At 35.3% G+C, this 26497-nt stretch overlaps 1 protein-coding gene across 6 annotated transcripts in view; it reads left to right on the top strand.

Moving 5' to 3' along the window:
- KLHL32 (kelch like family member 32) overlaps positions 1–26497 on the top strand; it is a 333784-nt gene that overhangs the window by 189234 nt on the left and 118053 nt on the right. For 5 of the 6 annotated variants that reach the window (XR_011166280.1, XM_069077193.1, XM_069077191.1 and 2 more), the window contains one exon: positions 22596–22694. The exons of the other annotated variant lie outside the window; for it this stretch is intronic. Coding sequence is in view for 4 of the 5 variants with exons in the window: in XM_069077193.1 (XP_068933294.1) it covers positions 22596–22694 (99 nt within the window). In the remaining variant the exon portion in view is untranslated. The remainder of the gene's footprint in view (positions 1–22595; positions 22695–26497) is intronic. 6 annotated transcript variants of the gene reach the window in all.

Here is a 26497-nt window from a genome sequence, read left to right as displayed (position 1 = left end):
GACAAAAAATACAGAGAAACATCAGCAGACAGGCTTCCAGGTGTCTGACCATTACATCCATACCTAGTCAGTTACCAGAGAGTGAAACAACAACATCTGGGTTTTCAAAACTGGGGGGCTCAGTGACTGCTCTGAGTCTTGTCTGGTCAAATCACACAACTTCCCAAAGTGAGCCCCAAAACAAAACCTCACATCAGGGATATATAGCCTTCTCCAGGCTCAGAGAATGTAACAACCCTCTTGAACCACTGCCCAATCACAAAGTAACAAGGTTTGGGCATTCCTGAAAAACAAGCCTCCTGCCACAGGCTCCATGTGACCACATTCAGCCTATTAGGGGGCATAATATATTTTCAAATCAGGAAAGGTTCTCAGTCACTTAAGCCTATCAAAGGGCCTAGGGGCAGGGAAGAACTTCAGATTCCCATTCCCATAACAGTAGTTTGTACAGTACTTAAAACACAATTCATCATATTTATAGAGGCAGCTTGTGTATTGGATAGAGAGAACTGGCCTCAAATCCACGAAAGCAGAGCTTCAAGTCTCACCTGGGACACATGTTGGTTTTTTGACTCTAGCAAAGTCACAACCTCTAAGTAATCAAAGCTGTTTTTCTAGATTGGATGCCAGTCTACATTGGTAGAGGGAATTTCTTCTCCTGGACAGTTTCCTGTAAGTCATTCCCAAAGAGTGGTCCAGTGACCCCTGGGGTCCCTGAGCCCTTTTCAAGAGGTATGTTAGGTCAAAACTATCTTCATAATTATACTAAGACAATTAAATTTCTAATAAATATAGATATAACCTAAATAAATTAAAGCTCTTTGGGGGGTCCTTAATAAATTAAGAATGTAAAAAGTTCCTGATAGCAATAAGTTTGGGAACCACTATCCTATACCAATGAAATCACATATCTAGTCCTTATCCTTATGATAGCATAGATCCTAGAATTATTTAGGTATGGAAAAAATAGTCACAGTGAAATAATTGGAATTGTTCCAGAAATGAAAGGCTAGAAAAAATGGTTCAGATAAGAGAAAAAGTAGATGAGATGACTTCATTTTCTTTAGTCACATGAAAAAGGGAAGAATGGAAGGTCAACTTGGATTCTTTGTTAGGAAATAAGTAATAATTTACTCTGTGATGACTGAGTGTTATGACTTCTGCAAACTGAGCATATGTAATAATAATGGTAATAGTAGTAGTAATAATAATAACAAATCATATTGATAAAATGTTTAGCTTTATAGAACACTCTCTTCACCATATGCCTATTTGTGTTTTGAGAACACAAGACAAATTCATACTTTTGTAAATGTAATTTGTCCTTTGGCTCATTAAATAGTTATTAGTCAATCAGCAAGCATTATTTAAGTGCCTTCATTGTGTTTAGATTCTGGGGATAGAAAGATATAAGTGAAGCAGTCCGTGCCCCCAAGAGTTATAGACAAATAGGAAAAGATTCTCCAAACATGGATCTGGCCATCAATAATGTTCATTGAGTCAGATTGGAGAAATACTTAATAGATAAATTCATAAGTAAAATGCAAATTTTCTAGAGGGCAGAAACCATTTCGTTTGGATCTTCCTGGTGCCCAGCACAGTGAATGACAAATAGTAGACACTTGATAAATGTTGTTTGAATTGAATTGAATAAAATGAATTCAATATAAACCTAGGAGTAATTACATGAAGTATCAGCTATATTCATTCATTGGTCCACAGAGCTTTTCTAAAAGAGAAAATGTTTTCTGAGTAAATTTATTTCCTTCTTAGTCATGTTAGCAAAAATGAGAAACTAGCATTGCTGCTTTATGGAATAAAAATTCCTATTTTGATATATTTGAAAGAATACTGCCTATAAAAATGAGTCTTAATAATTAATTTAGCATTTCTTCTACTCAGTAATGACCTTCATGTTTTATTATATTTTAATTGCTGACCATGTCTTATTTCTCATGGTTAGAAACAGTGTAAAATAAAAATTTGTATTGCTTTTTTATATAATTAGACCTCGTTTTTTGAAGTAACATAATTTATCCTTACATTCTGTTAAATAATGTATTTTAATAATTTAAACATAATGAAGAAGAGTATACTGAAAATGACTAGGAGACAGATGATAAAAATTCACAGCCCCGAAATGCCAAGAACCAGCACATTAAAGTAGCAAGGCCCAAAGGAAAAGGAGTTTCTCTCATAAAATATGAAAGCCTGGAATTGACTGAATTTCATCATGGTTTCCTCTGTCCAAGAGTGGGAATAAAGGAACCAGTTTTGGAGGCAACCTTTATATAATACACAACCTTTCCCTGTAACTGCATAAAGGGCAAGAAAGGGCAGTACTGAGGGAAGGCACTGGGAAAGCATATTTCAAGAATTTAGCATCTTCATGAAGGTTATGGGTCTACAGCCTGCCTCTGACCTTACAGATTTCAAAAAACCAAATTAAAATGCATAAACTCTCTGAGGAAAGTAACAGGGTTTAGAAAAGAGTATATTTTCCTCCTTTCCCATATCATCGTTTTACTTTTGTGGTTTTTAATGTCTCTTTATTATAGTTTGACGTTCAAATTCTCTCTTTTTCATGTTCCAAAATAGAGGAACATTATCTTTTATAAAAGAAATCAAAGTCATCATTGTCCATATTTTTATATCACAACCTTGGAAATTCTATGATATTGCTTACTCAATTTATTTAACAGAATTTAGAGCTCAAGAAATGTTTAAAGTTCCTAGAAATTCACCATAAAAAAAACTCTGACCCCTGACTCTTCACCCAGGTTTTCACCTTCATAATCATCTTTGACTCTTTTTCATTCTTCATTCCTGTGTCTCATCAGTTGTATCTTTGTTGATTCTATCTCCACAACATCCCTCACTTGGGTCCCCTTCTCTTTGATCACATAGTTACCACCTCACAGTAATTCAGACCCTCTTACCTACCTATTGTTGTGACTGTTGCATTAGCCTCTGAATTCTAGCCTTTCCCTACTCCAATCCATCTTCCACATGCCAAAATGATATTCCTAAAGCATAAGTCTGACCACCTCAGTATCTTGCTCAAGAAGCTTCAGTGCTTGTAGGTTTAAATAAACACTCCTTTGTTTGACACTTCCCTTCCTGATTAGGTTCCAGCCCTTTCTGCCTAGGCTGATATCATGTTATTTTCTTCACATGTGTTCTAGTCAGATTGGTCTATGTGCCATTCTCTGTATTCAACATTTTAACCCTGCCTAGCACAGTGCTTGACAAATACCAGACACTTGATAAATTTTGGTTGAATTGAATTAAATAAATGAATTGAGCATAAACCTGATGGTAATTACATGAAGTGTTAGCTATATTCATTTATTGGTCCAAAGAGCTCTTCTAAAGGAGAAAATATTTCCTGAGTAAGTTAATTTCCTTCTTGGTCATGTTAGCAAAGTAAGAAACTAGCTTTTGCATAGTCTCTCACTCAGGCTGAGAATGCCCTCTCTCCTAGGCTGCCACCTTTTGGATCAGCTCAAATGCCTCCTTCCATGAAGTTATTACTGATATGTCCAGTTGTCAGACTTTCCTCCCCACCATTCCAGCCCTGAAATTACTTTTTCTCTCAGTATAATGTTAGCACCTTGAAGGCATGTGATGAGGGATGATAAGTATTTCAGTGACTCCAATGATCAGAGTCCCTTGGTGGGCAGTCTGGAATGAATTCACAGGCTCAAACATTCTGAGTCAAGTTGGGTAAAAGTTTATTGTTATGCCATACAGCAGGCAGGAGATCTTAGGGAGCCTGCAACCTTAAAGGGGTAGAGTTAAAGTTTTTATAGGATAATCCATAGTATACCCTGTGCCAATTATGCTAACTAGGTGAGTAAGGGTGGGATTAGGGAGGAGTTAAGCAGTGATCAGTGCTTAAAGGAACATGCACTTTTAATATCCACTGTGCAGGCGTATTGCCCATAATTCACTGGGAAATAGCCCAAAGTGGGACTGAATGGATGTGTGGTTTTAGGCTTGAAATGTCATTAAGTCAACTAATGGTCAGGGCTGACTGAGAAGTGCCTAGTCTGCTACCCATCAATGTCATGTTTGACAAGATGTATATTGGGAGTATACATATGTCCCAAGCTAATGAGGGATCCAGGATGTGTATAATGGGCTAAGGAGTCACTCATAGATAGCCCAGTGAAGGATTCATAGGTACAGCTGGTTATTATACTAAGGGGAGATAAACATTTCATGAATGGTTGTTAGGCAGAGTGCTAGCAGGGGGAAGGGGCAGAGATAATAGTCTGAGGCTGGGGAGATTTGAGCCTAGGGGGGGAAGTGTGATTTTGCAAACCGATGTGATTTTACAAACTGTGGTTCAAGTACAGGCACCCAAGCACCCCATCACAAGGACTGTTTCTTTTTTGTTTCTGTATCTCTAATATCTAACAAATCACCTGGCTTATAATAGGCACTTAATATATGTTTGTTGAATTGAACTGAAATTGGGGATTTTGTTTTGCCTTGAGATTCCTGTGTCAAAAACAGATTAGCTTCCTTGGTTTTATATTGCATTTTAACTCCCTCTTGGATAATGTTGAACAACGACCAGCCCTTCACTGGATCACCAAACATATTTTTTTTATTGTATTAACAACTCTAATGAAGGCACCAGGCATTAGTTCACAGAACAGTGGAAATAAACGTTGCCTATAAATTTGCTAGTAGAGATCCATTATTGGTTCATTAGAAACATGCCTTGATTAGCCTTTTATTATGAAATAACATCAGGGCATTTCCATCTCTAGTTAATAATTTTTTTTTTCTGTCCAAAGACATTGTAAGGTTGTTATCAAGTCTGAAAGAAATACACAGATTTTAAATAATGGAGAAGTGTGAAACAAAGCTTTTTATTTGTTTTGGAGGTAGTCATTGGTGTGGTAGAACAAGCCATGAATTGGATATCATAAGAAGTCTGGCTTCACATCTCAACTCAGGTGTTTACTACTTGCTTTATTGATAATGGAAAAGTCATTGAGCCTCTCTGGGTCTTCATTTGCTCATCTCTAAAATGAGATGTTTGCTTTAAGGTTTAAAAATTTCCTTCCTACCTCTAAAATCTACGACCCAAACTTTTTAGTTTTATGACAATGTAAAGCTATTGAAAAACAGTTAAGGTTTTAGGGATTATCTCTTTTATGGAGAGAGTAATCCAGTATGTGAGATAGAATGTGCAGGTATTCTTATTGTTGGAGTTTATGGAATGGTTTTAACATGGAATATTTTTTCTCTTTTATATATTTGAATGTTATGCTATTGAAAGAAAGCTTTAAATCACAATTGTTATAGTTCCTTTAACCATAGGAAGTTAAACATTTTTAAAACTGTATTTGTCATTTTCTACATTTAGAGACAGCCTCCAACTCCCCCTGCCCCAATCCTCTGTTTCCCAGGTAAATACATGTTCTAATTTTATGATATGAGTCACTGTTAAAATGGGATTTACTTGACAGAAGTTCTCTTTATTGGAAACTTTGCTAATTCATGTCTGGTCTGTTAAGCTAAGAGTATTTTTGTCTTCTCATAAGCATCTTGCCATGAGACTAAATTTTTCATTAACTAGCACTTACCTGTTAACTGTTTTGATAAGCTTCATGAGGGAAGGAACTGTTTCATTTTTATCTTTGTTTCATAAGCACTAGGCACAGTGACTGACACCAATTGGTGTTTAATAAATGCTTATTGATTGATTTACATGACTTAAGATAGCATGGTTTGTCAATTTCCTTAAGATCTCAGGTATTGCAAGTAATTTAGAAAAATCTTCCAGATTTAAACGTGGGTGCCATCTTGTGGATAAAATGTTCCTTAGTTTTCATAATTTTGAAAGAAAACCTTACTGGATACAGTTTCTCATGAGTAGCTTTCTTGTCTCTTTCTCTAAGAAAATCCGCCCAAAGGAAAAATTTTAGACCATAAACTGAATTAAAATAACAGTAGAAATATAGTCAAAGGTCAAAACTGACTTAGCTGGATCTCATTATCAGATTTTCAGGACTTTTGAAATTTTTGTAGGAAGTTTTTTTTTTTAAATTTTTAAGTTAGCTTAGGACTGACTATTTCTGTGTTGGTATAAACCATAAAAATAAATTACATATCTTTTAAGGAAGTGAAGTATAAGGCAAGAGAAAATTCATTAGTATTCAAATTTCTAAATTACTTTAACCAGCATTTAATCTTTAGCACCTTTCTCTTCTCTCCTCCCTCCCCTAACATATGTTATAGAGACATGTAGATGCATACATATATAATATGTCAGCATGAAGTGATGCAAAGAACATTGGACTTGGAATTAGAAAATCTGGTTTTAGAATATTTGGGCATTTGGCATATAGGAAACAACATTGTAGTCTGAGGCAGGGGATTTGAGTTCGAGTCTTAACATAAGCCATAGTTGTGTGTTATTAGCCAAGTTATTTCCCCTCTCTGAGCCTATTTCTTTCTTTTTTAAAAAAGCAGTTGGTGTTAAGTAACCTGCCCAAGGTTACACCACCAGTTATTTTGTGTGAGCGTTAGGTATCTGAGGCCAGAACCGATCCTGGGTCCTCCCGACTCTAGGGCTGGTGATCTTACTCACTGCACCACCTAGCCGCCCCAAAAGAATATCTATATCTATATCTATATCTATATCTATATCTATATATAGATATAGATATATAGATATAGATATAGATACATAGATAGATAGATAGATAGATAGATAGATAGATAGATATTTTGCCTTTTTGGAGGGCAATTGGGATTAAGTAACTTGCCCAAGGTTACATGGCTAGTGTGTTTGTGTGTGTGGGTGGGTGGGTGTTAAGTGTCTGAGGCCGGAACCAAACTCGGGTCCTCCTGACTCTAGGGCTGGCGCTTTTACTCATTGCGCCACCTGGCTGCCCCACCAGAGCCTGTTTCTTCATCTCTAAAATGAAGGGGCATTGGATTAAATGATCTCTAAGGGCACTCTTTGCTCTGACTTTCTAAGATTCTATTAAAAACTAATTCTACTATTCACTGTTTTTATGAGCTGGGATGGAGCCTCAGCTTCCTTAGCTCTAAAATAAAGGTGATAATGTCTACACTGCCAATATCACAGACTACTGATATAAGAAAATCACAATTTCACTGTTGACTTCAACTTCAAATGTCATTGGATCATAGATTGAGAGTTAGAAGGGATCTTAGAGGTTATTTAGTTCAGTTTAGTCATTTAATCTAGTTCAACTGCATCTTCTCAGGAGGGGAACAGAAACCTCCTCTGTTAGCATCCTTGACAAACAGTTGCTCAGGCAGATTACAGACCTATAGTAAGAAGGAATTTGTTCTCAAGGTAGTTTATTCCACTTTTGGACAGCTCTAATTGATAGGCAATTTTCCTTTGTATTGAGCAGTCCCTCTAATAATTTTCTCCCCCTAAATACCTCCTTAGAAGTCTTTCTCCAGGATGAACATTCCCGATTCCTTCAATATTTTAATACTTGGTATACTTTTGAGCCTCCTTGCTGTTTTAGCAGTCATCCTCTGAACACATTCCACCTTGACCACAACATTTGGAAATGTGATGTAAACTCTTATTTGGCTGAGAATTCACCCTCTACCTATAGCAATAAAATGTACCTGATCTGGTTCTCTTCGAAATGTTTTATTATATGGGCACTAATATTCAGATCACATATCTATTTTAAATTTATTATACTATATGGAATCAGATGTTGATGCAAAACTAATTTCTGCTTTTCAGTTTTTCTAGCAATTCACATTAAAAGGAGTTCATTCCTAGGTAATTTATATTTTCACGTTTAAATTATGATTGTTTATCGAGTTTAATTATTTCAGTTCTTCCTTATTTAATTTATTCCACTGATCTGCTTTTCTATTTTTTAAACCAATATCAAATATTTTTGATGATCATTGCTTTATAATACAGAGGTGCTATTCTCCTTTCATTCCTTTTTGAAATTTATTTCCCTTAATATTCTGTATTTTTTTCTTCAAGTAAATTTTCAATTATTTTGGCTAGCTCTGTAAAGTATTCACCTCAGTAGTCTAATTGATATAGGACACAATCTTTAAATTAATTTAGATAGTAGTATCATTTGTATTATATTGACACAGCCCAGCCATGAACACTGAATACCTCTCCAGTTACATAAATCATTCTTTATTTGTTTAGATAACAGTTTGTAATTATATCAATACAGGTATTAAGTGTGCACTGGTAGATTAACTTCTGGATCTTTTATGCATTTTGTAGTTGTTTTGCTTGAAACTTCTCTTTCTATTATTCCTTTCTGGATTTTGTTTTTGTTAAATAGATCTGTTGACCTTTTTTGTTGTTGTTGTTTTAAAATTTATTATTTATTTGTTTTTATCATTTAACATTTTTTTTTTACAAATTCCAAAGTTCCAGATTCTCTCCCTCTTTCCCATCCCTCCCCTGCCCATGCAAAACATATTTCCATATCACAAAAAATCAAGAAAATTATATTTCTATCTGCCTTGAATCCATCATTTCTCTCTTTGGAGGTAGATAGCAGTTTTTTTTTATCATGAGTTCTTTGGCATTGTCTCAGATCATTGTATTGATCATAGCAGCTAAGTATTTCACAGTTGATCATTATTACAATATTGCTGTTACTGTGTACAGTGATCTTCTGGTTCTGCTTTTCTGTTGGTTCATATAGGTCTTCTCATTTTTTTTTCCAAGACTATTCCCTTCAACATTTCTTATAGCACAGTATTACTCTATCACAATCATATGCCATAACTTGTTCAATTGAAAATCATCCCCTCAATTTCTAATTCTTTCTATCACAAAAAGATCTGCTATAAATATTTTTGTACTATAGGTCCTTTACCTTTTCTTTTGATCTTTTTGTAGTATAGATCTAGCTCTAATCTGGCTATCATTCGGTCAAAGTGTATGCACAGTTTTATGGCCCTTTGGGCATAGTTACTAATTAGAACTGTTGACTTTTGTGGGTTTGCTTTGTATCCAACATGAATGACTTGTAAGAGGTACAGGTGTTTTGCTGTGATGGCAGAAATATCAACTGAGGCCTTACTACTTGAACCCTTCTCCATCACAAGTATGCTGCTGCTTCCTTGAACCATATTTAACATCAAGACAATTTATATAGAGGAATATGAATGGATCTGAAGAGACCAGCAAAGAGAAAGGTTCATGTGTTTATCCTCACGCTCAGACAAGCACAAAGAAAGGTATAAATAGTAAGTTACTCGGTATATTATCTATAATAATTGTGTATAAGAACAACATAAAAGACATTATTTAGGTCATGTATGAACAGAAAAAGTAGTGAAATCACGTAGTGAAAATGAGGGATAACAACATAGTAGTACCCTGACATACTAAACGAACAAAAAGATAACTTATAGTCGGCTAGATCCAGTATGAAGGAATGGACAATGATGAGAAGTTTTGGAAGAAATAGACTGTTGCAATGACCTACTAATTGGCTGCCCTGCCTCAGGTCTATTTCCACTCTAATCCATTCTCCACACAACTTAAAGTGATTTTCTTTCAGCTCAGGTCTGATCATTTCACTCTCCTACTGATTAAACTCCAGATGACTCTCTTTTGCTTCCTGGTCTTACTTATGATTTTCTGGATTTCAAAGTCTCTATTGCTATCTTATCTGGGAACTTCCATCAGCACCTGAAATCTCCTTGCCCTGGAACTTTTAGCTACCACTGAGGCTTGATTGGCCCTGGAATATACCTCCTCCAGGCCCTTCTCCCATTGGTGGGTTCCTCCTAGAAACTCCATTTTGTGGAGTCTTCCTGGCTAGCTGTGCTTCAGACTTCTTTCCAGACTTCCAGACTCTTCCCCAGACTTTCTGGACTTCTAAAAACAATATCCCCAACCCTCCCACTCTTCAACTATCTTTTATATGCTAGTCAGTGGGGAAGGGGGGGTGCTGGCATCTCTGCGGATAGGGCTTGCTGAGCTCTTTTTAGGATTGTTTTATCCACTTTTGGTGTAAACTTCTCACTCATCTCTCACCTGTGGCTCCAAGAAGCTGTAGCATGTTCAGTGGCTGCACTGCAGTAAATCCAGGTTGAGGGTAGCCAACAGACTTTAAACCTGTTGGTGAGCTCTGGGGATGTCTGTCCCAAGCACGTGAAGACTTGTCCTGATAGGATGGCCCATCAAGAAGAGTTTTTTCCAAAGGCCATGAAAGGGGCTGAAGCAAGCTTTATGGTCAGACATAGAATACACAAGGTCATCCGCTGCATTCTGGGCCATTGCCAGTCAACCTGACTTTTGTCCTGCCACTCGAGGAAATAGTGAGGCTGATGACTTTGTGCAACTCTACCTCACTTAAATACAATTCACAAGCAAGACAAGAAATCATTCGTATTGTAATGCTGTTGGCCTTCTTTGGAAAATGAAGGATGAACAATAATGTACTGTCTTCCCTGACTAGAATGTGAATTCCTCGGGGACAGAAACTGTCTTTCTTATCATTTGTATTTGTATGCCCAGCTCTTAGTATAATGCCTACCACAAAGTGCTCGATAACTGCTTGTTTGTTCCCTCCCTTTGTCTTTTCCTCTCTCCATTCCTCACAAAATGTTTATATTCTTCTGTCTAGCTTTAATAAACCTTTACAGTCTGGTTGCACCCTGTCTTTCCAACTTGGTTATATATCATTTCCCTTCCCACACTATAGGTATAGCCAAATTGGCCTTTTGTTCCTCACACAGGCTACTCTGTCTCCCATCTCCATGCCTTTTCACTTACTGTCTTTCATACCAGAATGCACTCACTTCTGCCTAAAAGAATTACTTCTTTTTAAGACTCAGTTCAAGCACCATTTTCTACATGAAACATTTGTTGAATCCATTCCTACCCTCCTACCACCACCTGCCAAATGTTGTGTCTTCCCTCCTTAAAATATATTGTATTTTCTTTTAATTTCTTTTCCTTGTCCCTCCTATAGAGCTTCTGGCTAATATTCCATATAACCAAAAATAAAAATAAAGAAGAGAAAAAAGATAAGCAAAACTAATCAATACATTGAAAAAGTATCACACTCATGGACCTCTAACCTCTACAAAAGAGTGTTTTAGGGATATCTTCTCTTTTCTGTTCTTTATAGTTTTGTAGCATTCACTTTTGATTGTTTTGTGGTTGGTCTTTTCATTTTCATCATTGTAACTATGATATATCTTGTTTTCTTGGCTCTTCTTGTTTCACCCTATATATCAGATTGTGTAAACATTTCCATGTTTGTCTGTCTTCATCTTATTAATCATTTCTTATAGCATAGTAACATCCTATTATATTCACGTATCACAACTTGTTTAGCCATTTTCTGATTTGTGGGGTTGGGATTCTACTTTGCTTCCAATTCTTTGCCACTACCAAAAAATGTCTTTCTGTAAATAATTTGGTGTATATGAGGACATACTTTTTTTAATCAGTGAAATCCTTGAGGCATAAGCCTAATATTGTAGTATCTGAATAAAAAGGTGTAGACAAATTGCTCTCCAAAAGGTTGGTGCACCAACAATACCTCTAACATTGAAAATTCTCATCTTTTGTCATGCTTGTGAATTTTCTGGTTGTGAGATAAAATTTAAAGGTTGTTTTTATTTGCATTTCTGTTATTAGCAGTAATTTGTCACACTTTCAAATGGTTAATAGCTTGCAATTCTTTTGAGAGCTGTTCATATTCTTTTTCTACTTATCTGTTGGAGAATGGCTTTCCTGTCAGACATAACTATAAAGATATAGAGATATGCAAATATATTTTGTTTGTATATAATAAATACCACAGTCTTAACTGAAAAATTTGTATAAAGATTGTTTTCTTCCCATTCAATCTCCTCTCATCTTATCCTAGGTGCATTAATTTTGTTTATGCAGAAACTTTTTAGCTTTCTGTAATAAGAACTTCGCATTTTCTTGTAATTGCCTCTGTAATTCCATGTTAAGGAGACCCATCTGCCTATGGCTGTGGAAAGTATATAATCTTCTTTTCTTCTAATTTTTTTGTGGTTTGATCTTTTTTATTCAGTTCATGTATCAATTTTTATTTTGTTGTGGAATATGGTGTAAGATGTTGGTCTAAGCCTAATTTCTTCTGGACTATTTTTCAGTTTTTCTATCAGTTTTTATCAAATAGAGAATTCTTTCTTAAGTAATTTATGTTTTCCATTTTCTATTTACTGAACACTGGGTTTATTGGTCTTTGTTGTTTCTGATTGCCCTAGGTCTAACTCACACACACACATTCACACACATGTATAAATGCATATATGTTGTCTTCTTCAAAAGAACATATGCTCAATTGAGAAGGACTCTGATTTTTGTCTATTTCCAGCACCAAATACCGTACTTTGTATACATTAAACACTTAATAGGTTTCAGAGGTGGAGGTAGTACTGATATGGTTGAAGTCAGATACCTACCAGAGCCCCAAAGTAAATTTTTAAAAAATGCTTATATATTGATTGAAACATTATAGCCATTCTTTCAAAAACAGGCATCAATATCACAAATCTTGTGTGTGTCCTACTTCTGTTAAAATGACAAAATTGTTTCATTGTGACTGCTATCTTGAATAAATATTTAAAACTTTGACTATTAAAAAATAATCATATTTCTTTCTCCCCCCTCAATGAACTGGAGGAATATCAGATAGGTTATAATGCTGTTGTCATACATCTGTGTCATGCATACATTGTTCCCCATTTTCTGGGAAATGAAACCTAAATCTTTTATACCTTTGGAGTAACTTTCATTTAATTACACATCACTACTCTTATTGACAAGTCAGCCTTGGTTCAGGACAAGGAAAACATAATCCTTTAATTAATCACTTGTGTCACCTGCAAAGTGATGCAAAGCACAAGAACTTTCTCATTAATTATAGTGCTTTCATGAAAATATCTTGCTAAGACAGAATCAACTTTGAGGTTAGATGAACCTATCATAATGATTATATCAAAGACTTATCCAGTTTGTTACTAATTCTTTTGAAGTTTTGGAGAAAGTTTTCCCCTCATTATGACTTGTACCTTTTTATAGAATCATAAATAGAGAACTGGGAAGGACCATAGAGGGCTTGTAGTCCTACCCCCTTCACTTTATAGATGATAAAACTGAGTTCAGGAAAGTACACAGGTAATAAATGGCAGAGTTGGATTCCAAGTAAGGTCCCTTGATTCATAATCCAAAGTTTATTCCACTGTACCATATTGCTTTCCTTTTGTTTACCCTTTTGAAAATTTAGGTTCTTATTATAAGAAGGTCAATACCAGCCATGCTGGCAGTCAACAGGCATTTATTAAACACTTGTTATTAGCCAGGCACTGTGCTAAGCTCTGAGGAGACAAGAGAAGTCACATACATGGCAATTTACAGATCTGAAATTGTGATTGTTTTATAGGTGTGACATTAGGTTACTGCCTTACTTTTCATTTGAACATAATTGGATGGATTCTGAACAGGTTGAATGACTGTATCTCAGTAGTTGTCATGAATGGATCCATGTTGACTTGCAGAGAAGGCTCTGGTGGAGAGCCTCAGGGATTTTCCTTGGCCCTAAACTGTTTAATGTATTTATTAGTGATTCAGAAACTATATTAGCATCAGTGCAAAGATTTTAAATAAAAATATCAACACAAAAGTTAAAACAGTATCTCATGAAGATTATACACTATGTCTAGGGTGGATTCATACTAAGAATTCAGTATTAGTTTAATATTAAGACAACTATAAAGTTAATTAAGCATATCAATAGCAAAATTAATGAAAAATTGAAAATATCAGAGGATGCCCAAAACACTAGAAAACATAGGAATAAATGAACCTTTCCTTAAAATGTTAGCTAGTGTATATCTAAAACCAATAGTAACAACTGTATGTAATAGGAATAATCTATAATACTTTCTAGTAAAATCAAGGTGAAACAATGATTCCCATTGTTACCATTTCTATTTGACATAGTACAGTACTAGAAATGCTAGATATAGTAATAAAGCAGGAGAAAGAAATTGAGAAAATAAACATAGGTAAAGAAGAAGCAGAATTATCACTTTTTGTAGATGATGTGGCAGTGATTCCAAAGAGTCAACTGAAAATGAAATGAAAGAATTAGCAAATTCAGCAAACTTTTAAGGATATAAAATGAATCCACATTAAATCATTAGCATTTCTATGTAATATCAACAAAACTTAGCAGGAAGATACAGAGAATAAAAATTGCATTTAAAATAACTATTACATATGTAATATGTAAAATTATATTATAGAATATATGAAATACATAGCATTTTAATTTATTAAATACATGAAATATGCATGTATAAAATATATAAAATACTTCTATATATGAATATAATTACAAAACAAATGCTATATACAGAAATACATTGTTGTTCAGTGGTTTGTCATGTCCAACTCTTTGTAACCCCATTTGGAGTTTTCTTGGCAAAGATACTGGAATGGCTTGCCTCTTGCTTCTCCGCATTTGACAGATGAGGAACTGAGACAGGCAGGGTTAAGTGACTTACCCACGGTCACATGACTAGTACGTGTCTGAGGCTGTATTTGAACTCATGAGGATCAGTCTCCTTGACACCAGGCCCAGTGCTTTATCCACAGTGCCACCTAGCTGCCCACAGCTGCCCATGCACAGAAATCTAGACCCAAATAATTGGAAAAAATAGTGATTGCTTATGGGTAGGTCAAGTCAATATAGTAAATATAACTATACTATCTAAATTAATGTATATATTCATTGTTGTGCTAATCAAACTTCCAAAAAATTACATAATAGAATTAGAAAAAATAACAAAATTCATAAAGAGGCAAAAATGCCAAGATTCTCAAGCAAAATAATGAGAAAAAATAAGAATGAAGGAAGTCTAGCCGTGCCAGATATTAAACTATACTACAAAGCAGTAAAAACAAGTTGATACCTGTTAAAAAAAAATAGAGATCTAGCTGTAGAAGAGGTAGGGCATACAATATATAGAAGTAAGTGAATCTAGTGCATTAGTATTCAGTAAATAAAAAATAAGGCCTTAGTATTTGACAAAAACTCCTGGGAAAAATTGGACTTAGTATGGAAGAGATTAGATTTAGAACAGCACCTAACAATATATACCAACATAAACTCCAAATGGAAGTGTGACTCATGTATAAAAGGTCACATCATAAACAAATTAGAGAAACATGGAAAAATTATAGTTAGTCTGTGATTAATGTGAGCTGAAATAACAAAATTCACCTTAGTAAAAAGTATAAAATGATACCAGGTTGCATTTAATATGAGCCAGAATTCAATTAATACAGTGCATGCAAGCTTGTTGAAGGTTTTAAGATGTTGCTAATAGTATTGTCTCTACTTACCTATCGTTGTGTATGGTTGTGATGTGTTGCTGAGTACAATATTACTAAAAATTGTGTTAATTTTTTAATGAGCTTTTAACATAATAGACAAAAGGAAGAATGCTTCAGATCATAACACTGTCGGTGTGATAAAGAAGAAGCTTGTTATTTCATTAGGAAAGAAAAGATATAAATTAATGACGTGAACATAGTCATGATAACTAAAAAAGGATTAGTTGTTAGAAGACCTTAATCTATGGTAGAGAGTATTATAAATGATGCAGGTGAAATATAACAAAAGGGCAGATTGCATCAGTGTTTTTTGTATTTTGCAACAACTACAAGCTATAGAAATATTACAGTGATGTAAATGGAGCATCTTTGTAAAAAATTCTTTCCTTGTAGCAGAGTAGCCATTTAGATGAAGCTTCAAAGTTTATTTAAGGTAGTAAAAGAAAATGGGAATGAAATGGATTGTGAGAAACTTCTATTGCAATCCTTTGTTGCTTGATCACTTTAAATATTGATTTCAGTTGCATAATGTTAAAATTACCTGAGAAGTGGCCAGTGGAGATGAGAACCGGGCTTCCAAATATCCTGTTTTCAAGAAAATGATTGAAGATGGATATGCTAATCAATACAGTTTTATTGTGGATGAAACAGGCTTATTCTCAAAAAGGATACCTTCCAAAACTTATATTTCTAACAAAGAAAAAATTCAACCTAGACTTAAAGTGTCATAAGGATCAACTAAAACTTTTATTGGAAGGTAATGGAGAAGAGGATTTTAAATTAAAACCAGTCCTTGTTTATTGGTCTCAAAATCCTTGTATTCTGAGGGGCTGTAATCAACAGTCTCTTCCAGTTCTTTGGCAGTTAAATAAAAAAAAAACATGGGTGACTAAAGTTGTTTCCAAAGACTGGTTTTCAAGTTATTTTAGCTCAGTAATTGAAAAATATTGCTAAGACAGCAATATCCCATTTAAAACATTGCCAATTTTAGATAATGTCCCAGGTCATCCAACTACAGTTGGTTCATTGTATGAGAATGTGAGTATTCAAATTCTCTGTATAAAACTCTCTGTGAACTTACCAGCATATATATGAAGATTCAGAGAAAGGTAAGATAATTCAATTTATGCTGCTAAAATATTTTAAAGGACAGTAACAGTGTTTTTGTCATGTCATCAGCATAGGCTTATTTTTAGGTATGACATTCTGCTTTTTAAATTTTTTTTTATACTTTCTATAGCTTTGTAAAACTACTATAGCTTTCTATAACTATTTGAATTTAGGGAAAAAACCCCTTTTATCATATCCTTAGCTGTTATGTCACTTAAATAATTGGATAACATCTTACTTTAAAATATTTTACTTGCATATTTCCATCATGCTGGAACCAAACATTTCATAATTAATTGTAACCTGGAATATTACAAATTCAAATAATGCTGCTACTTCATGGGATTCATTATTTGCATTGATTAAAACCTACCCATACCTATCAGATCTGGGATTAGAAGAAAAATTCATGACCAGACAACGGATAGAGAGGATCACATGAGATAAAATAAATAATTTTGGTTGTATAAAATTTAAAAGTTTGTACACAAACAAATCCAGTAAAGCTAACATTGAAAGATAAACTGGGAGAATCATTACAGCAAATTTCTCTAATAAAAATCAAATTTCTAAAATATATAAGGAATAGATGAATACATATGAGAATAAGAGCTATTTTCCATTTGGTAAATAATCCATAGATATGAAAAAGCAGCCCTTGAAGAAATTCAAGTTACATGCAACCATAAGAGAAAAATGATCCATATCACTATTAATTAGTAAAATAAAATTGGAGCAGTTCTGGGATAATACCTCACACTCATCAGATTAGCAAAAATTACCAAGAAAAAGGAAAATTACAAATGTTGGGGGAACTACGAGAAAACAGTTATAGTGATGCACTTTTGGCAGACTTGTAAATTGGAACAACCATTTTGGGAAAGCATTTTGGAATTATACATAAAAAGTTATTAAATAGTGCATGCCCTTTGACCCACCTATACCAAGCTAATCCTACACCCAGAAAAGATGAAAAAAATAGGAAAAGTCCTATTTGACTTATAGCAGTTCTTTTTTGTGGTGGCAAAAAAAAACAACCAAAAACAAAACAAAACAAAATACTTACAGGGCAGCTAGGTGGGACAGTGATAGAGCACCAGCCCTGGAGTCAGGAGGACCTGAGTTCAAATTCAGCCTCAGACACTTGACACACTTACTAACTGTGTGACTTTGTGCAAGTCACTTAACCCCAGTTGCCCTCCAAAAAAAAAAAAAGCAAAAATAAAATACTTGGAAACTAAAAGGATGCTCATCCACTGAGGAAAGTCTGAATAAATTATAGTACATCAATATGAGGGAATAGTCTTGTGCTGCAAAAAATGAGGAAATAAAAATTAAGGCCCATCCGAAGTGGGTGATTTCTCAGAGTTTACACATTCACTTAGTAGGTTAACTTCAAAAGGCTGTCTTGCATTTTACCTTCACTTGCTCCAGATGTATTTATTAAATCCTGTTTTTTGGATTCTTTTTTTCTGCAAAGGATTGCCTCTATTACCACCTTTTTGTCCATTCCATGAGGCAACCATTGGAGAACATCCTCTTGTTTCTAATCTTATCTAAACTCGGCCTTCTGTTTGCATTCTCAACCAGTGGAAATCCTCAGGAAAATATTTAAGTATAGTGAGATTTCCCTCTAGTGCATGTGACACTGTTGCTAATGAGTGGTTGGCATCTTATCCATGTTCATATTACCCAAGGGAACAGGATATGTCTGTCCAACAATTAAAAAAAAACAACAGAATAGTTAACATTTATAAATAAAGCTTACAAAACATTTTACATGTATTATCTCATTTGATCTTCACAACCTGTGATATAGATATTATCATCCCTATTTTGCAGATAAAGAAACTGAGTCTGAAAAGGTTTAGGTATGTTGCTCAGTGCCATACCTCATATCAGAGGAAGGATTTCAACTTGGGTCTCCTTAATGCCAAGTCTAATGCTCTATCCTTTGGCCCCAGTTCATCTTTTAAAAAAAGACTTAGCACTACTTTTATTGAAAAAGACTGAGATGGTTCTTGACTAATGTATCCTTTAAAGAAACTGATTTATAAATAAAGATCTTAAGGGAAAAAAAAAACCTCATATGCTATTTCTGAAGTGATTGAATGTTCCTTCAAAGTAAAGCTGCTAGACATATTACACAGACTATATAATACTCATCTTGTCTTTCTGTGATACCAGTCTTTGTGTTTGGCATTACCAAGCCTTGGAGATTATCATGAATGCCACTTTTGTGAAATGAAAAAAAAAACCTGACAGGATTTGAAGAGTAAGACTCACCTTTCTAATCCATCTATTCCCTATCCTGTGCCTTAGGCCATTCTTCCTCAGCAAAAATATAGAGCCTCCTACCTCCTGTGATTGGGAAATTCATTGCATTTCTGTACATCAGTCAAAACCCTCTCTTCTTGAGATATTAGCAAAATCCAGGCTCTTACTTATGGCTGAATATAAAAGAGAAAGAATGGATTTGGGATTAAAGAAAGGAACTTCAAATCCCACCTCTGGTCTAGCAGTGTGACCTCGGACAAATCACTTAACTTTCAGGGCCCTTAGTTTTCTCATCTGCAAGATGAGGGGGTTGGAGTACATAGCCTCAGGGGTCCCTTCAGTCCTAGCTCTGTGATGTTGTGATTTTAGGATTAATGTCCATAGAGTTAACAGTGTATGCTTCATATATTTTGCTATATTTTTTTAATTTTTATTTATTTTATTTTTAATTCGTGGAATAAAACAAGTATTTCCATAACATATGATAAAAAAGATGATTGCACATGAAAACTGCAAATCTGTTATATGCAATTTGCTATTCCTTTTTAATATGCAATAAAGTTAATTTTTCTACTTTTTTTAAGCCAGTGATACTTCTTTGACCTTATTCCTTTGAACATAATGACTAAGTAATCTTGACTATTATAAATACCCAAATTAATAACAAAGGACATGAAGAAAGATGCTTATTCCTTTTAATTTATTTCTTTAAAAACAGTGACTAAGTCATTTTGACTATTACAAATATTCAAATTAACAATGAAGGAACTATAAAGGAAGATGTTATCTGCATCCAAAGAAAGAATTGATAAATAGAAGTATGTATAGAATGATTTTACACATATAAGTATATAAATACTGGTAACCAATAATGGTAAGCATTTCTGGGGCAGATTGGGTGAAGGAAAAAAAGACAGTTACATGACAACTTGTATATATTTAAAAGGAATAGCAAGTTATATATGATAGATGGCAGTTTCATATACAGTCATTTTTAAAATTTTTACTGTATTATGGAAATACTTATCTTATTTCATAAATTCAAAATAAAATAAACAAAATTTTAAATAGCACAGTGACTGGTACATAGTACTTAATAATATCTGTTGCCTTGTCTTTTTGCCAAATGCTAAAATTAACTAAGAGTCTAACTTCCTTTCCTGCTTTCTAAAACTACATCCTTAGACACTGAAGGATTGATGTAGGCAAGATTCTTTGGGAACCCTATTTTTCCATGTTGTTCTGACTTGCTGGGCATAATATTTTTAGGTCACTGCTTTCATATGTAAAGGTGAGTAAGGTGGGACTGAGAATCCAATTTCATATCTATAAGATGCAACCAAAAAAAAAAAGGAAATACATTTAAGATTTTACCTATTTTTAAATTTAAAATACAGAGTAAGATCCCTCTTTCATCCAGTATTACATGAAAAAATCAAGCTTCTTCCTTTTAAAATACCTATTTAATAACATTTCTTTTTTTAAAAATTGTTGATTTTTAATCAACTTTTGTACCAGAGTCCCTCCCTTTTCTGCTACCCAGAGACATATCCCCTATCACAAAGACTAAGATAGAAAAAAAAAGAGGGGGAAGCAGTTCAGCAAACTTAACCAATATATCAGTTGAATCTAATGGAGTGTTCCTCATCCTTCATCTTCCATCTCTGCAGAGAAAAGAGGAAACGACTTTTTTTTTATATCTTCTTCAGGGCAAACCAATAATGTTATCTCTAAAATTTATTTCCATAAAACTTCTGAATGTGTTTGTTAAAAGTAAAGGTTTGTTTCTTTCGGCATAAAACCAAAGCAGAGGGAACATTATATACATCGTGAAAATAAGAACTCAGATGATGATACTGATGTTCTTCAGTTCTTGAATAAATCTGTCATCATACCGATGCAGGCACTCCCTCCAATGGTACAGATCACAAATCATCCACTGCTCCTCTTTCTGTGTGAATCTTGACCATGTCTTCCTGCAAGTCCTCCACAGGGGCTCTGGCCAACATGCTGGAAGACTTTTCCCGCATCTCTTCTATCTATGGCTACCATTGTAGCATACAGGATTTCAATTGGTTATCCTTTGTTTTCATAACATGCTGCATCTTTCTCCTTTTCTAGTCATACCTCTCTCTTCAGTGATACATTTTAACATCACTTCTTGTAGGCCCTTCACCCTTGGTAATATGGCTTTTTTTGCCCAATGTATATTTCCCTTTGGTGACTCCTAATTTTTATTCTGTAGATATTGTGTTCTTCCATAATTTGCAGCCATCTTGGATTATCAGAAGGCGTTGATGTTAAAATGGATTTTTATTTCAGGGATGACATTTGAGTTGTTGAGAGAGCTGTGCAATTTCCCAAATGCAATCTTGTCTCCTTCCTTCCCCTTGTTTAATTTTGGGTCTAGTGCAGTGTCTTTCCAAGATAAATATGCTGAGGAACCAGCACTAAGTGATGTCAATAAAGCTGGATAGTAGGCATTCTTCAGCGACTTGTTTAATTTTTTTCCTGTGTGGATTATAAAACTGAAACTCTTTTGAATGATCATGGATGTCATTTAAGAGATTCTGAAACATTCCTGCATTTGATTAAATGAACATAATGTCTTCCACAAACAGGAGTACATGGAGGAATTTATTCTCGGTGAGGAATCCCACTTAGATTTGGACTCATCTCTGGAAATCCTTCATGATAGGGGCCAATACCTATGGAGAAAATACATCTTCTAAGCATGTTATGTGTGACTTGATATCAGTAATCAGAAAAATGTTGTTTTAGGATTATAGGTTTAGAACTGGAAGGGACTTTATAGGGTCTTTAGAGCCCAACCCTCACATTTTGTAGGTAAGAAAACTGAGTCTCAGAGTAATTCAGTGACTTAGCCAAAGACTATAAGTGCCACACAGTATGTGGGAAACTTGGGATCTGAACTCTTGACAAGTCCAGTGCCCCCAAGTTCTGTGTTCTTTCCACTGTGCCGTATCAGCTTTGTTGTCCATTGGATTAGGATGTTACATTTAGAGAACAGTTAATATTTATAGATGGTCTAAAAATGTTCATTTGGGTACCTTTCCCCAACATTCTGCCATTATTATTGCAGACATGGAAGGGGGCAACACAAGGCAAGCAAAGGGCTGTCTTGTTTTTTTTTTCCTGTTTGGAGAGGGGAGGGCAGGGCAATTGGGGTTAAGTGACTTACCCAAGGTTGCATGACTAGTAAGTGTTAAGTGTCTGAGGTCGGTTTTGAACTCAGGTCCTCCTGACTCTAGGGCTGGTGCTCTGTTCACTGCGCCACCTAGACACCGCATGTCTTGTGTTTTTCTTTCTTTCTTTTTTGGCCAAATACTTAATTATCTAGAAACTATCCTCCTGATAAAGAGCATTCCCACTTTTGGCAAGGCTGATCTATGGACAGCAGACTTAGTCTTTCACTGTGTCCATACACTGTGTCTGTAGAACCTACCAGAGCTTGTGAAGCACTGCTAAATTCTTCTAGAACTCTTGGTCATCTCCATGCTACTTATAGTAGTGCTATGGTGATAGATCATATAAATGTTTATGTTGTTCTTAAAAAAAATAACTTTTACATCTGCCTAAAAAGTAATAATTGGTGATGAAATTAGCTTTTCACATTCTGGCAATGAGATTAGGACTAATTGCAGTAGAGAGGCAAATTCTGTCAAAAATCAGTTTTTTTAATGTAAATGTAAACAGAAGCCATTGTTTCTTTCCCCTTTATATGTAAATTAAGCAACATAAAATTTCTTTTCCAGTAGGATTGATTTTTTTTTTCTTTTTAAAAAAACAGATTCTGTTGGAGCCGGGAGTGATCCAGGATGTATTGGCAGCTGGAAGTCATCTTCAGCTACTGGAACTCCTCAATTTATGTTCTCATTATCTCATCCAGGTATTCACTCATTCCATACCAATATGCCTTTCAAGCTCTTTTCTCCTGTAGTCTTGAGCAGCAGCCCTGCCATCCCAGATCTTTTGTAGGCATAATAACATTACAGTTCACCCAGGAGGCCTGTGGCCTGTCATAGTAGGGATTCCTCTGCAGAATAAGCTCTGTGAAAGATGGGTGACTAGAGTTCTGTAACTTTTCTCTGTGGCAGGGATTTTGGAATAGTGCAGCCCTGTCCCACTGAACTCTCTGGGCCTCCCAGAAAATCTCTTAGACTCCTAGATTCAGAGCTGGAAGGGATCTAGGATGTCATCAAATCCAGTTCCATTGTATTAGAGGAAGCTGGGGTTCAGTAACTTGCCCAAGGGACCCAGATCCTTTGAGACTAAATCCAGTATTCTTTCTATTACACTAGTTCTTAAATTTATATTTATATAAATATAAATAAAGCACTTTCCCTAACTCTATGAGGGAGATAGTTCCAAGTATCATAATATCATAAACTTGGAACTGGAAGGGAATTTAGAGGCTTTCTAGTCCAACCCCTTTATTTTATGGATGAGGGAACTGTGACCCAAAGAGGTTAATAATAGTTAACAATAGGTAACAGCTAACATATACATAGGATGTACCATGTATCAGGCACTGTGCTAGGCACTTTGCAGTTATCTCATTTGATACTTGCAACAACCCTGGGAGGTAGGTGCTATTATTATCCCCATTATTAGGGAACTGAGGCAGAGGTTAAGTGGCTTGCCCAGGATCACACAGCTATTGTATGTCTGAAGTCAGGTTTGAACTCAGGTCTTCCTGACTCCACGCCTGGCACTTTGTCTAGGATCAAACACTATTTTCTAGTCAGAAGGGGCCTCAGAAGCTGTCAAGTCTAATCCCTTCCTATTACAGTTTGGAAACTGAATCTCAGGGAAGCAAAGTGACTTGCCTGAAGTCACACAGATAATCGATGACAGGCTTGATTTGAACCTAAGCTCTCTGATTCCAGAGTCAGTCTTCTTTTCACTATACCATGGTGCTTCCGGTTACTGACGAGGAAGCCAAGTGATTTGTCCGTGATCGTAGAGCTGGTAAAGATCAGAGGAGGATTTTGAACTCAGGTCTACTAAGTCTTTTTTCTTTTCACTGTCCTTTAAGATTTGGTACTTATCCTGAAAGAGTGCTTTAGACTACATGGGGAGGCATGTGAGAATCAAGCATCTGAGAATGTGAATAAGAATACAATATTTAAGAAAAAACTGAAGAAAGCAATAGATCAAGGCAGAATTTGGTTAATGCCAGAGGAATGGTTCTGGCTGTGACTATTACTGTTCAGACTAGTAAGTGGCAGAGTGGCTAAAACAGTGGCCAGTCAGGATGAGAACTTGGATACTAGCAGTATGACCCTACACAAGTCACTTAATCATTCTCTGCCTCAATGTCTTCATAAAACTGTGATATAGGAATAATAATAATCACCTCCCTCCCAGAGTGGCTGTGAGGATCAAATGAGATTATATTTATAAAGTGCTTGTCATAGAGACTGGCACATAGGAAGTATTTAATAAATGCATGAAGTTCCTTGTATCTCCTCTTCTCCAAAAGATCTGTTTATTATAATATTTATTTCCCTCGGTTCAGATGAAGAAATAATATCAAAAGACATTTATGGTGGACATTTTAAAAAAATTTATAGTATTAATGCACCAAGATATTTTTATTCCTTTAAATAAAATTATAAAAAAATACTTCATCAAATGTGACTCCCTTTCATAAGGTAGTAGATTAGCTAATCACTGAGAGTAGCAAGGGTGTTAGAGACAATCTCTTTGAGATGGGTAGGTAAAAGAACTAAAATCAAAGGATAAAGCTAAAATCTAGAGACATTAAATGACTTGCCCAGGATCACACTTCAAAGGAAGTACAGGGAGGGAGATTAGGACCTGAGGTCTCCAGGCCCAGTCCAGACTTGCCTAGGATTCTATTCTACATGAGAGCCATTCTGTTGACTTTTAGGGAAAGGTAAGCATAAAAACACTCTTGGAGTCATGAAATGAAGCAACAAAAGAAAGTAGTCAGTATGAGAAGAGTCAGTTACAATAGGTGTGTATTTTATAGTTGTTCCACCACATTTAACCTAATATCATTTAATTTTTTATTCTGTTTTTATCTCGTTTTCCATTCATTCTTTTAATACTACTGAGAGGTAAGGAAAATATAGTTTTATCCTTTTCCACAGGTGGGCAGATCTATAGAACATAAAGGTTAAAAGACTTATAAGGGGTGTGTTTTAATGAAAAAAAAATTGAACTGACTTGTATTTGGCATTTTAGCATCATGCCTGCATTACAACCTGAGCTTTATGTATTACCTGACTAACTTTGCTGCCATAAGCAGTTAAAAGACAACATATGTGTTTACAACATTCTAGTAACAGTGTTCTGATTATTAAGAGACATAATGATACATACATACGATAAGCAAGTTCTGTAGAATTCCAGATGAAATCAGGAGGTTTGTGGCTTGGATTTTTTTCCCCAATAAAGAAATTGAGGGGCGGCCAGGTAGCACAGCGAGTAAGAGCACTGGCTCCAGTGTTGAGAAGACCTGGAGATGGAATCCCAGGCTCAGACACTTAGCACCCACCCAGAAACACCTGGCCGTGTAACCTTCAGCAAGTTACTTAACCCCAATTGCTTAGGGGTGGACAGGTGGCTCAGTGAGTAAGAGTACCGGCTCCAGTGTTGGGACGATCTGGGGATCAAATCCAGGCTCAGATACTCAGCACCACACCCAGAAATAACTGGCCATGTAACCTTGAGCAAGTTACTTAACCCCGATTGCTTAAAAAAAAAAAAAAAAGAAATTGAAACATCAAGTTACTTGCTGTAGGTCAATATAGAACCTTGATATTTCCCACTGGGTTATATATAGATAGGATTTCCATGGATGGTCATAGTCATTCAAGAAGCAAAAGGCATTCTGAGCATTTGAAATTCCATTGCCTTATGTGAGTTTCCACAATATTGCTTGTAAGCTTCTGTTTTTTGACTGTGTTCTTCTTTTGTTCATTGGTACTTTTTTATTGTAGTAGAGGGACAGCTAGGTCATTCAGAGGATAGAGTGTTGCCCTGGAGGCAGGAGGACTGGATTTCAAATCCACCCTCAGATACTTACTAGTTCTGTGACCCTGGGGAAGTCGTTTAAATCCTGTTTGCCTCAGTTTCTTCATCTGTAAAATGAGCTGGGGAAAGAAATGACAAACCACTCCACTTTGCCATGAAAACCCTAAATGAGTCCACGAAGTCAGACATGATCAATTGACTGGACAATAACAAAAGAAAATTGTGGCAGAATTCATGACATGGGGAAGGGGTCATTTGACCATACAGTAACAACTTGTAAGGCCAGTATATCCTCTCTAGAACTAGGGATCTTCATCTGCTCCATGCTCCGTAGCTGTACTTTGTTCATCTTTGGAGTAGAATACCTCTGGGTAGGGTCAGTATGCTTCTTGATTTGGAGAGAATCATGTAGCTATTAATATGTATCATTAACTGTGTATCATGTATTTATATGTATTATTAAGCTGTTTATCATGTATTAATATTTCATTGCTCAGATGCATCTTATTTGAATATATTCTATCCCTATGGGCATTTGGGGGGCTAAGCACATTCAGATAGTATATTTTTTGAGATAAGAAGCTTCCAGCTTATGTTTGGAAGAGTGCCTTCCCAAAGTTATAACGGATGTAGATTTAATTCAATTTGGTAAAAATGTTCCACTAAGAAATGACTCCAGTCACTGAG

The sequence above is a fragment of the Petaurus breviceps genome, unplaced genomic scaffold (assembly GCF_028583685.1).
Source record: "Petaurus breviceps papuanus isolate PSGF00001 unplaced genomic scaffold, PetGlider_PUasm1.0 90977, whole genome shotgun sequence".
Classification (NCBI taxonomy): Eukaryota; Metazoa; Chordata; class Mammalia; order Diprotodontia; family Petauridae; genus Petaurus; species Petaurus breviceps.
This window is presented reverse-complemented; position numbering and strand designations above follow the sequence as displayed.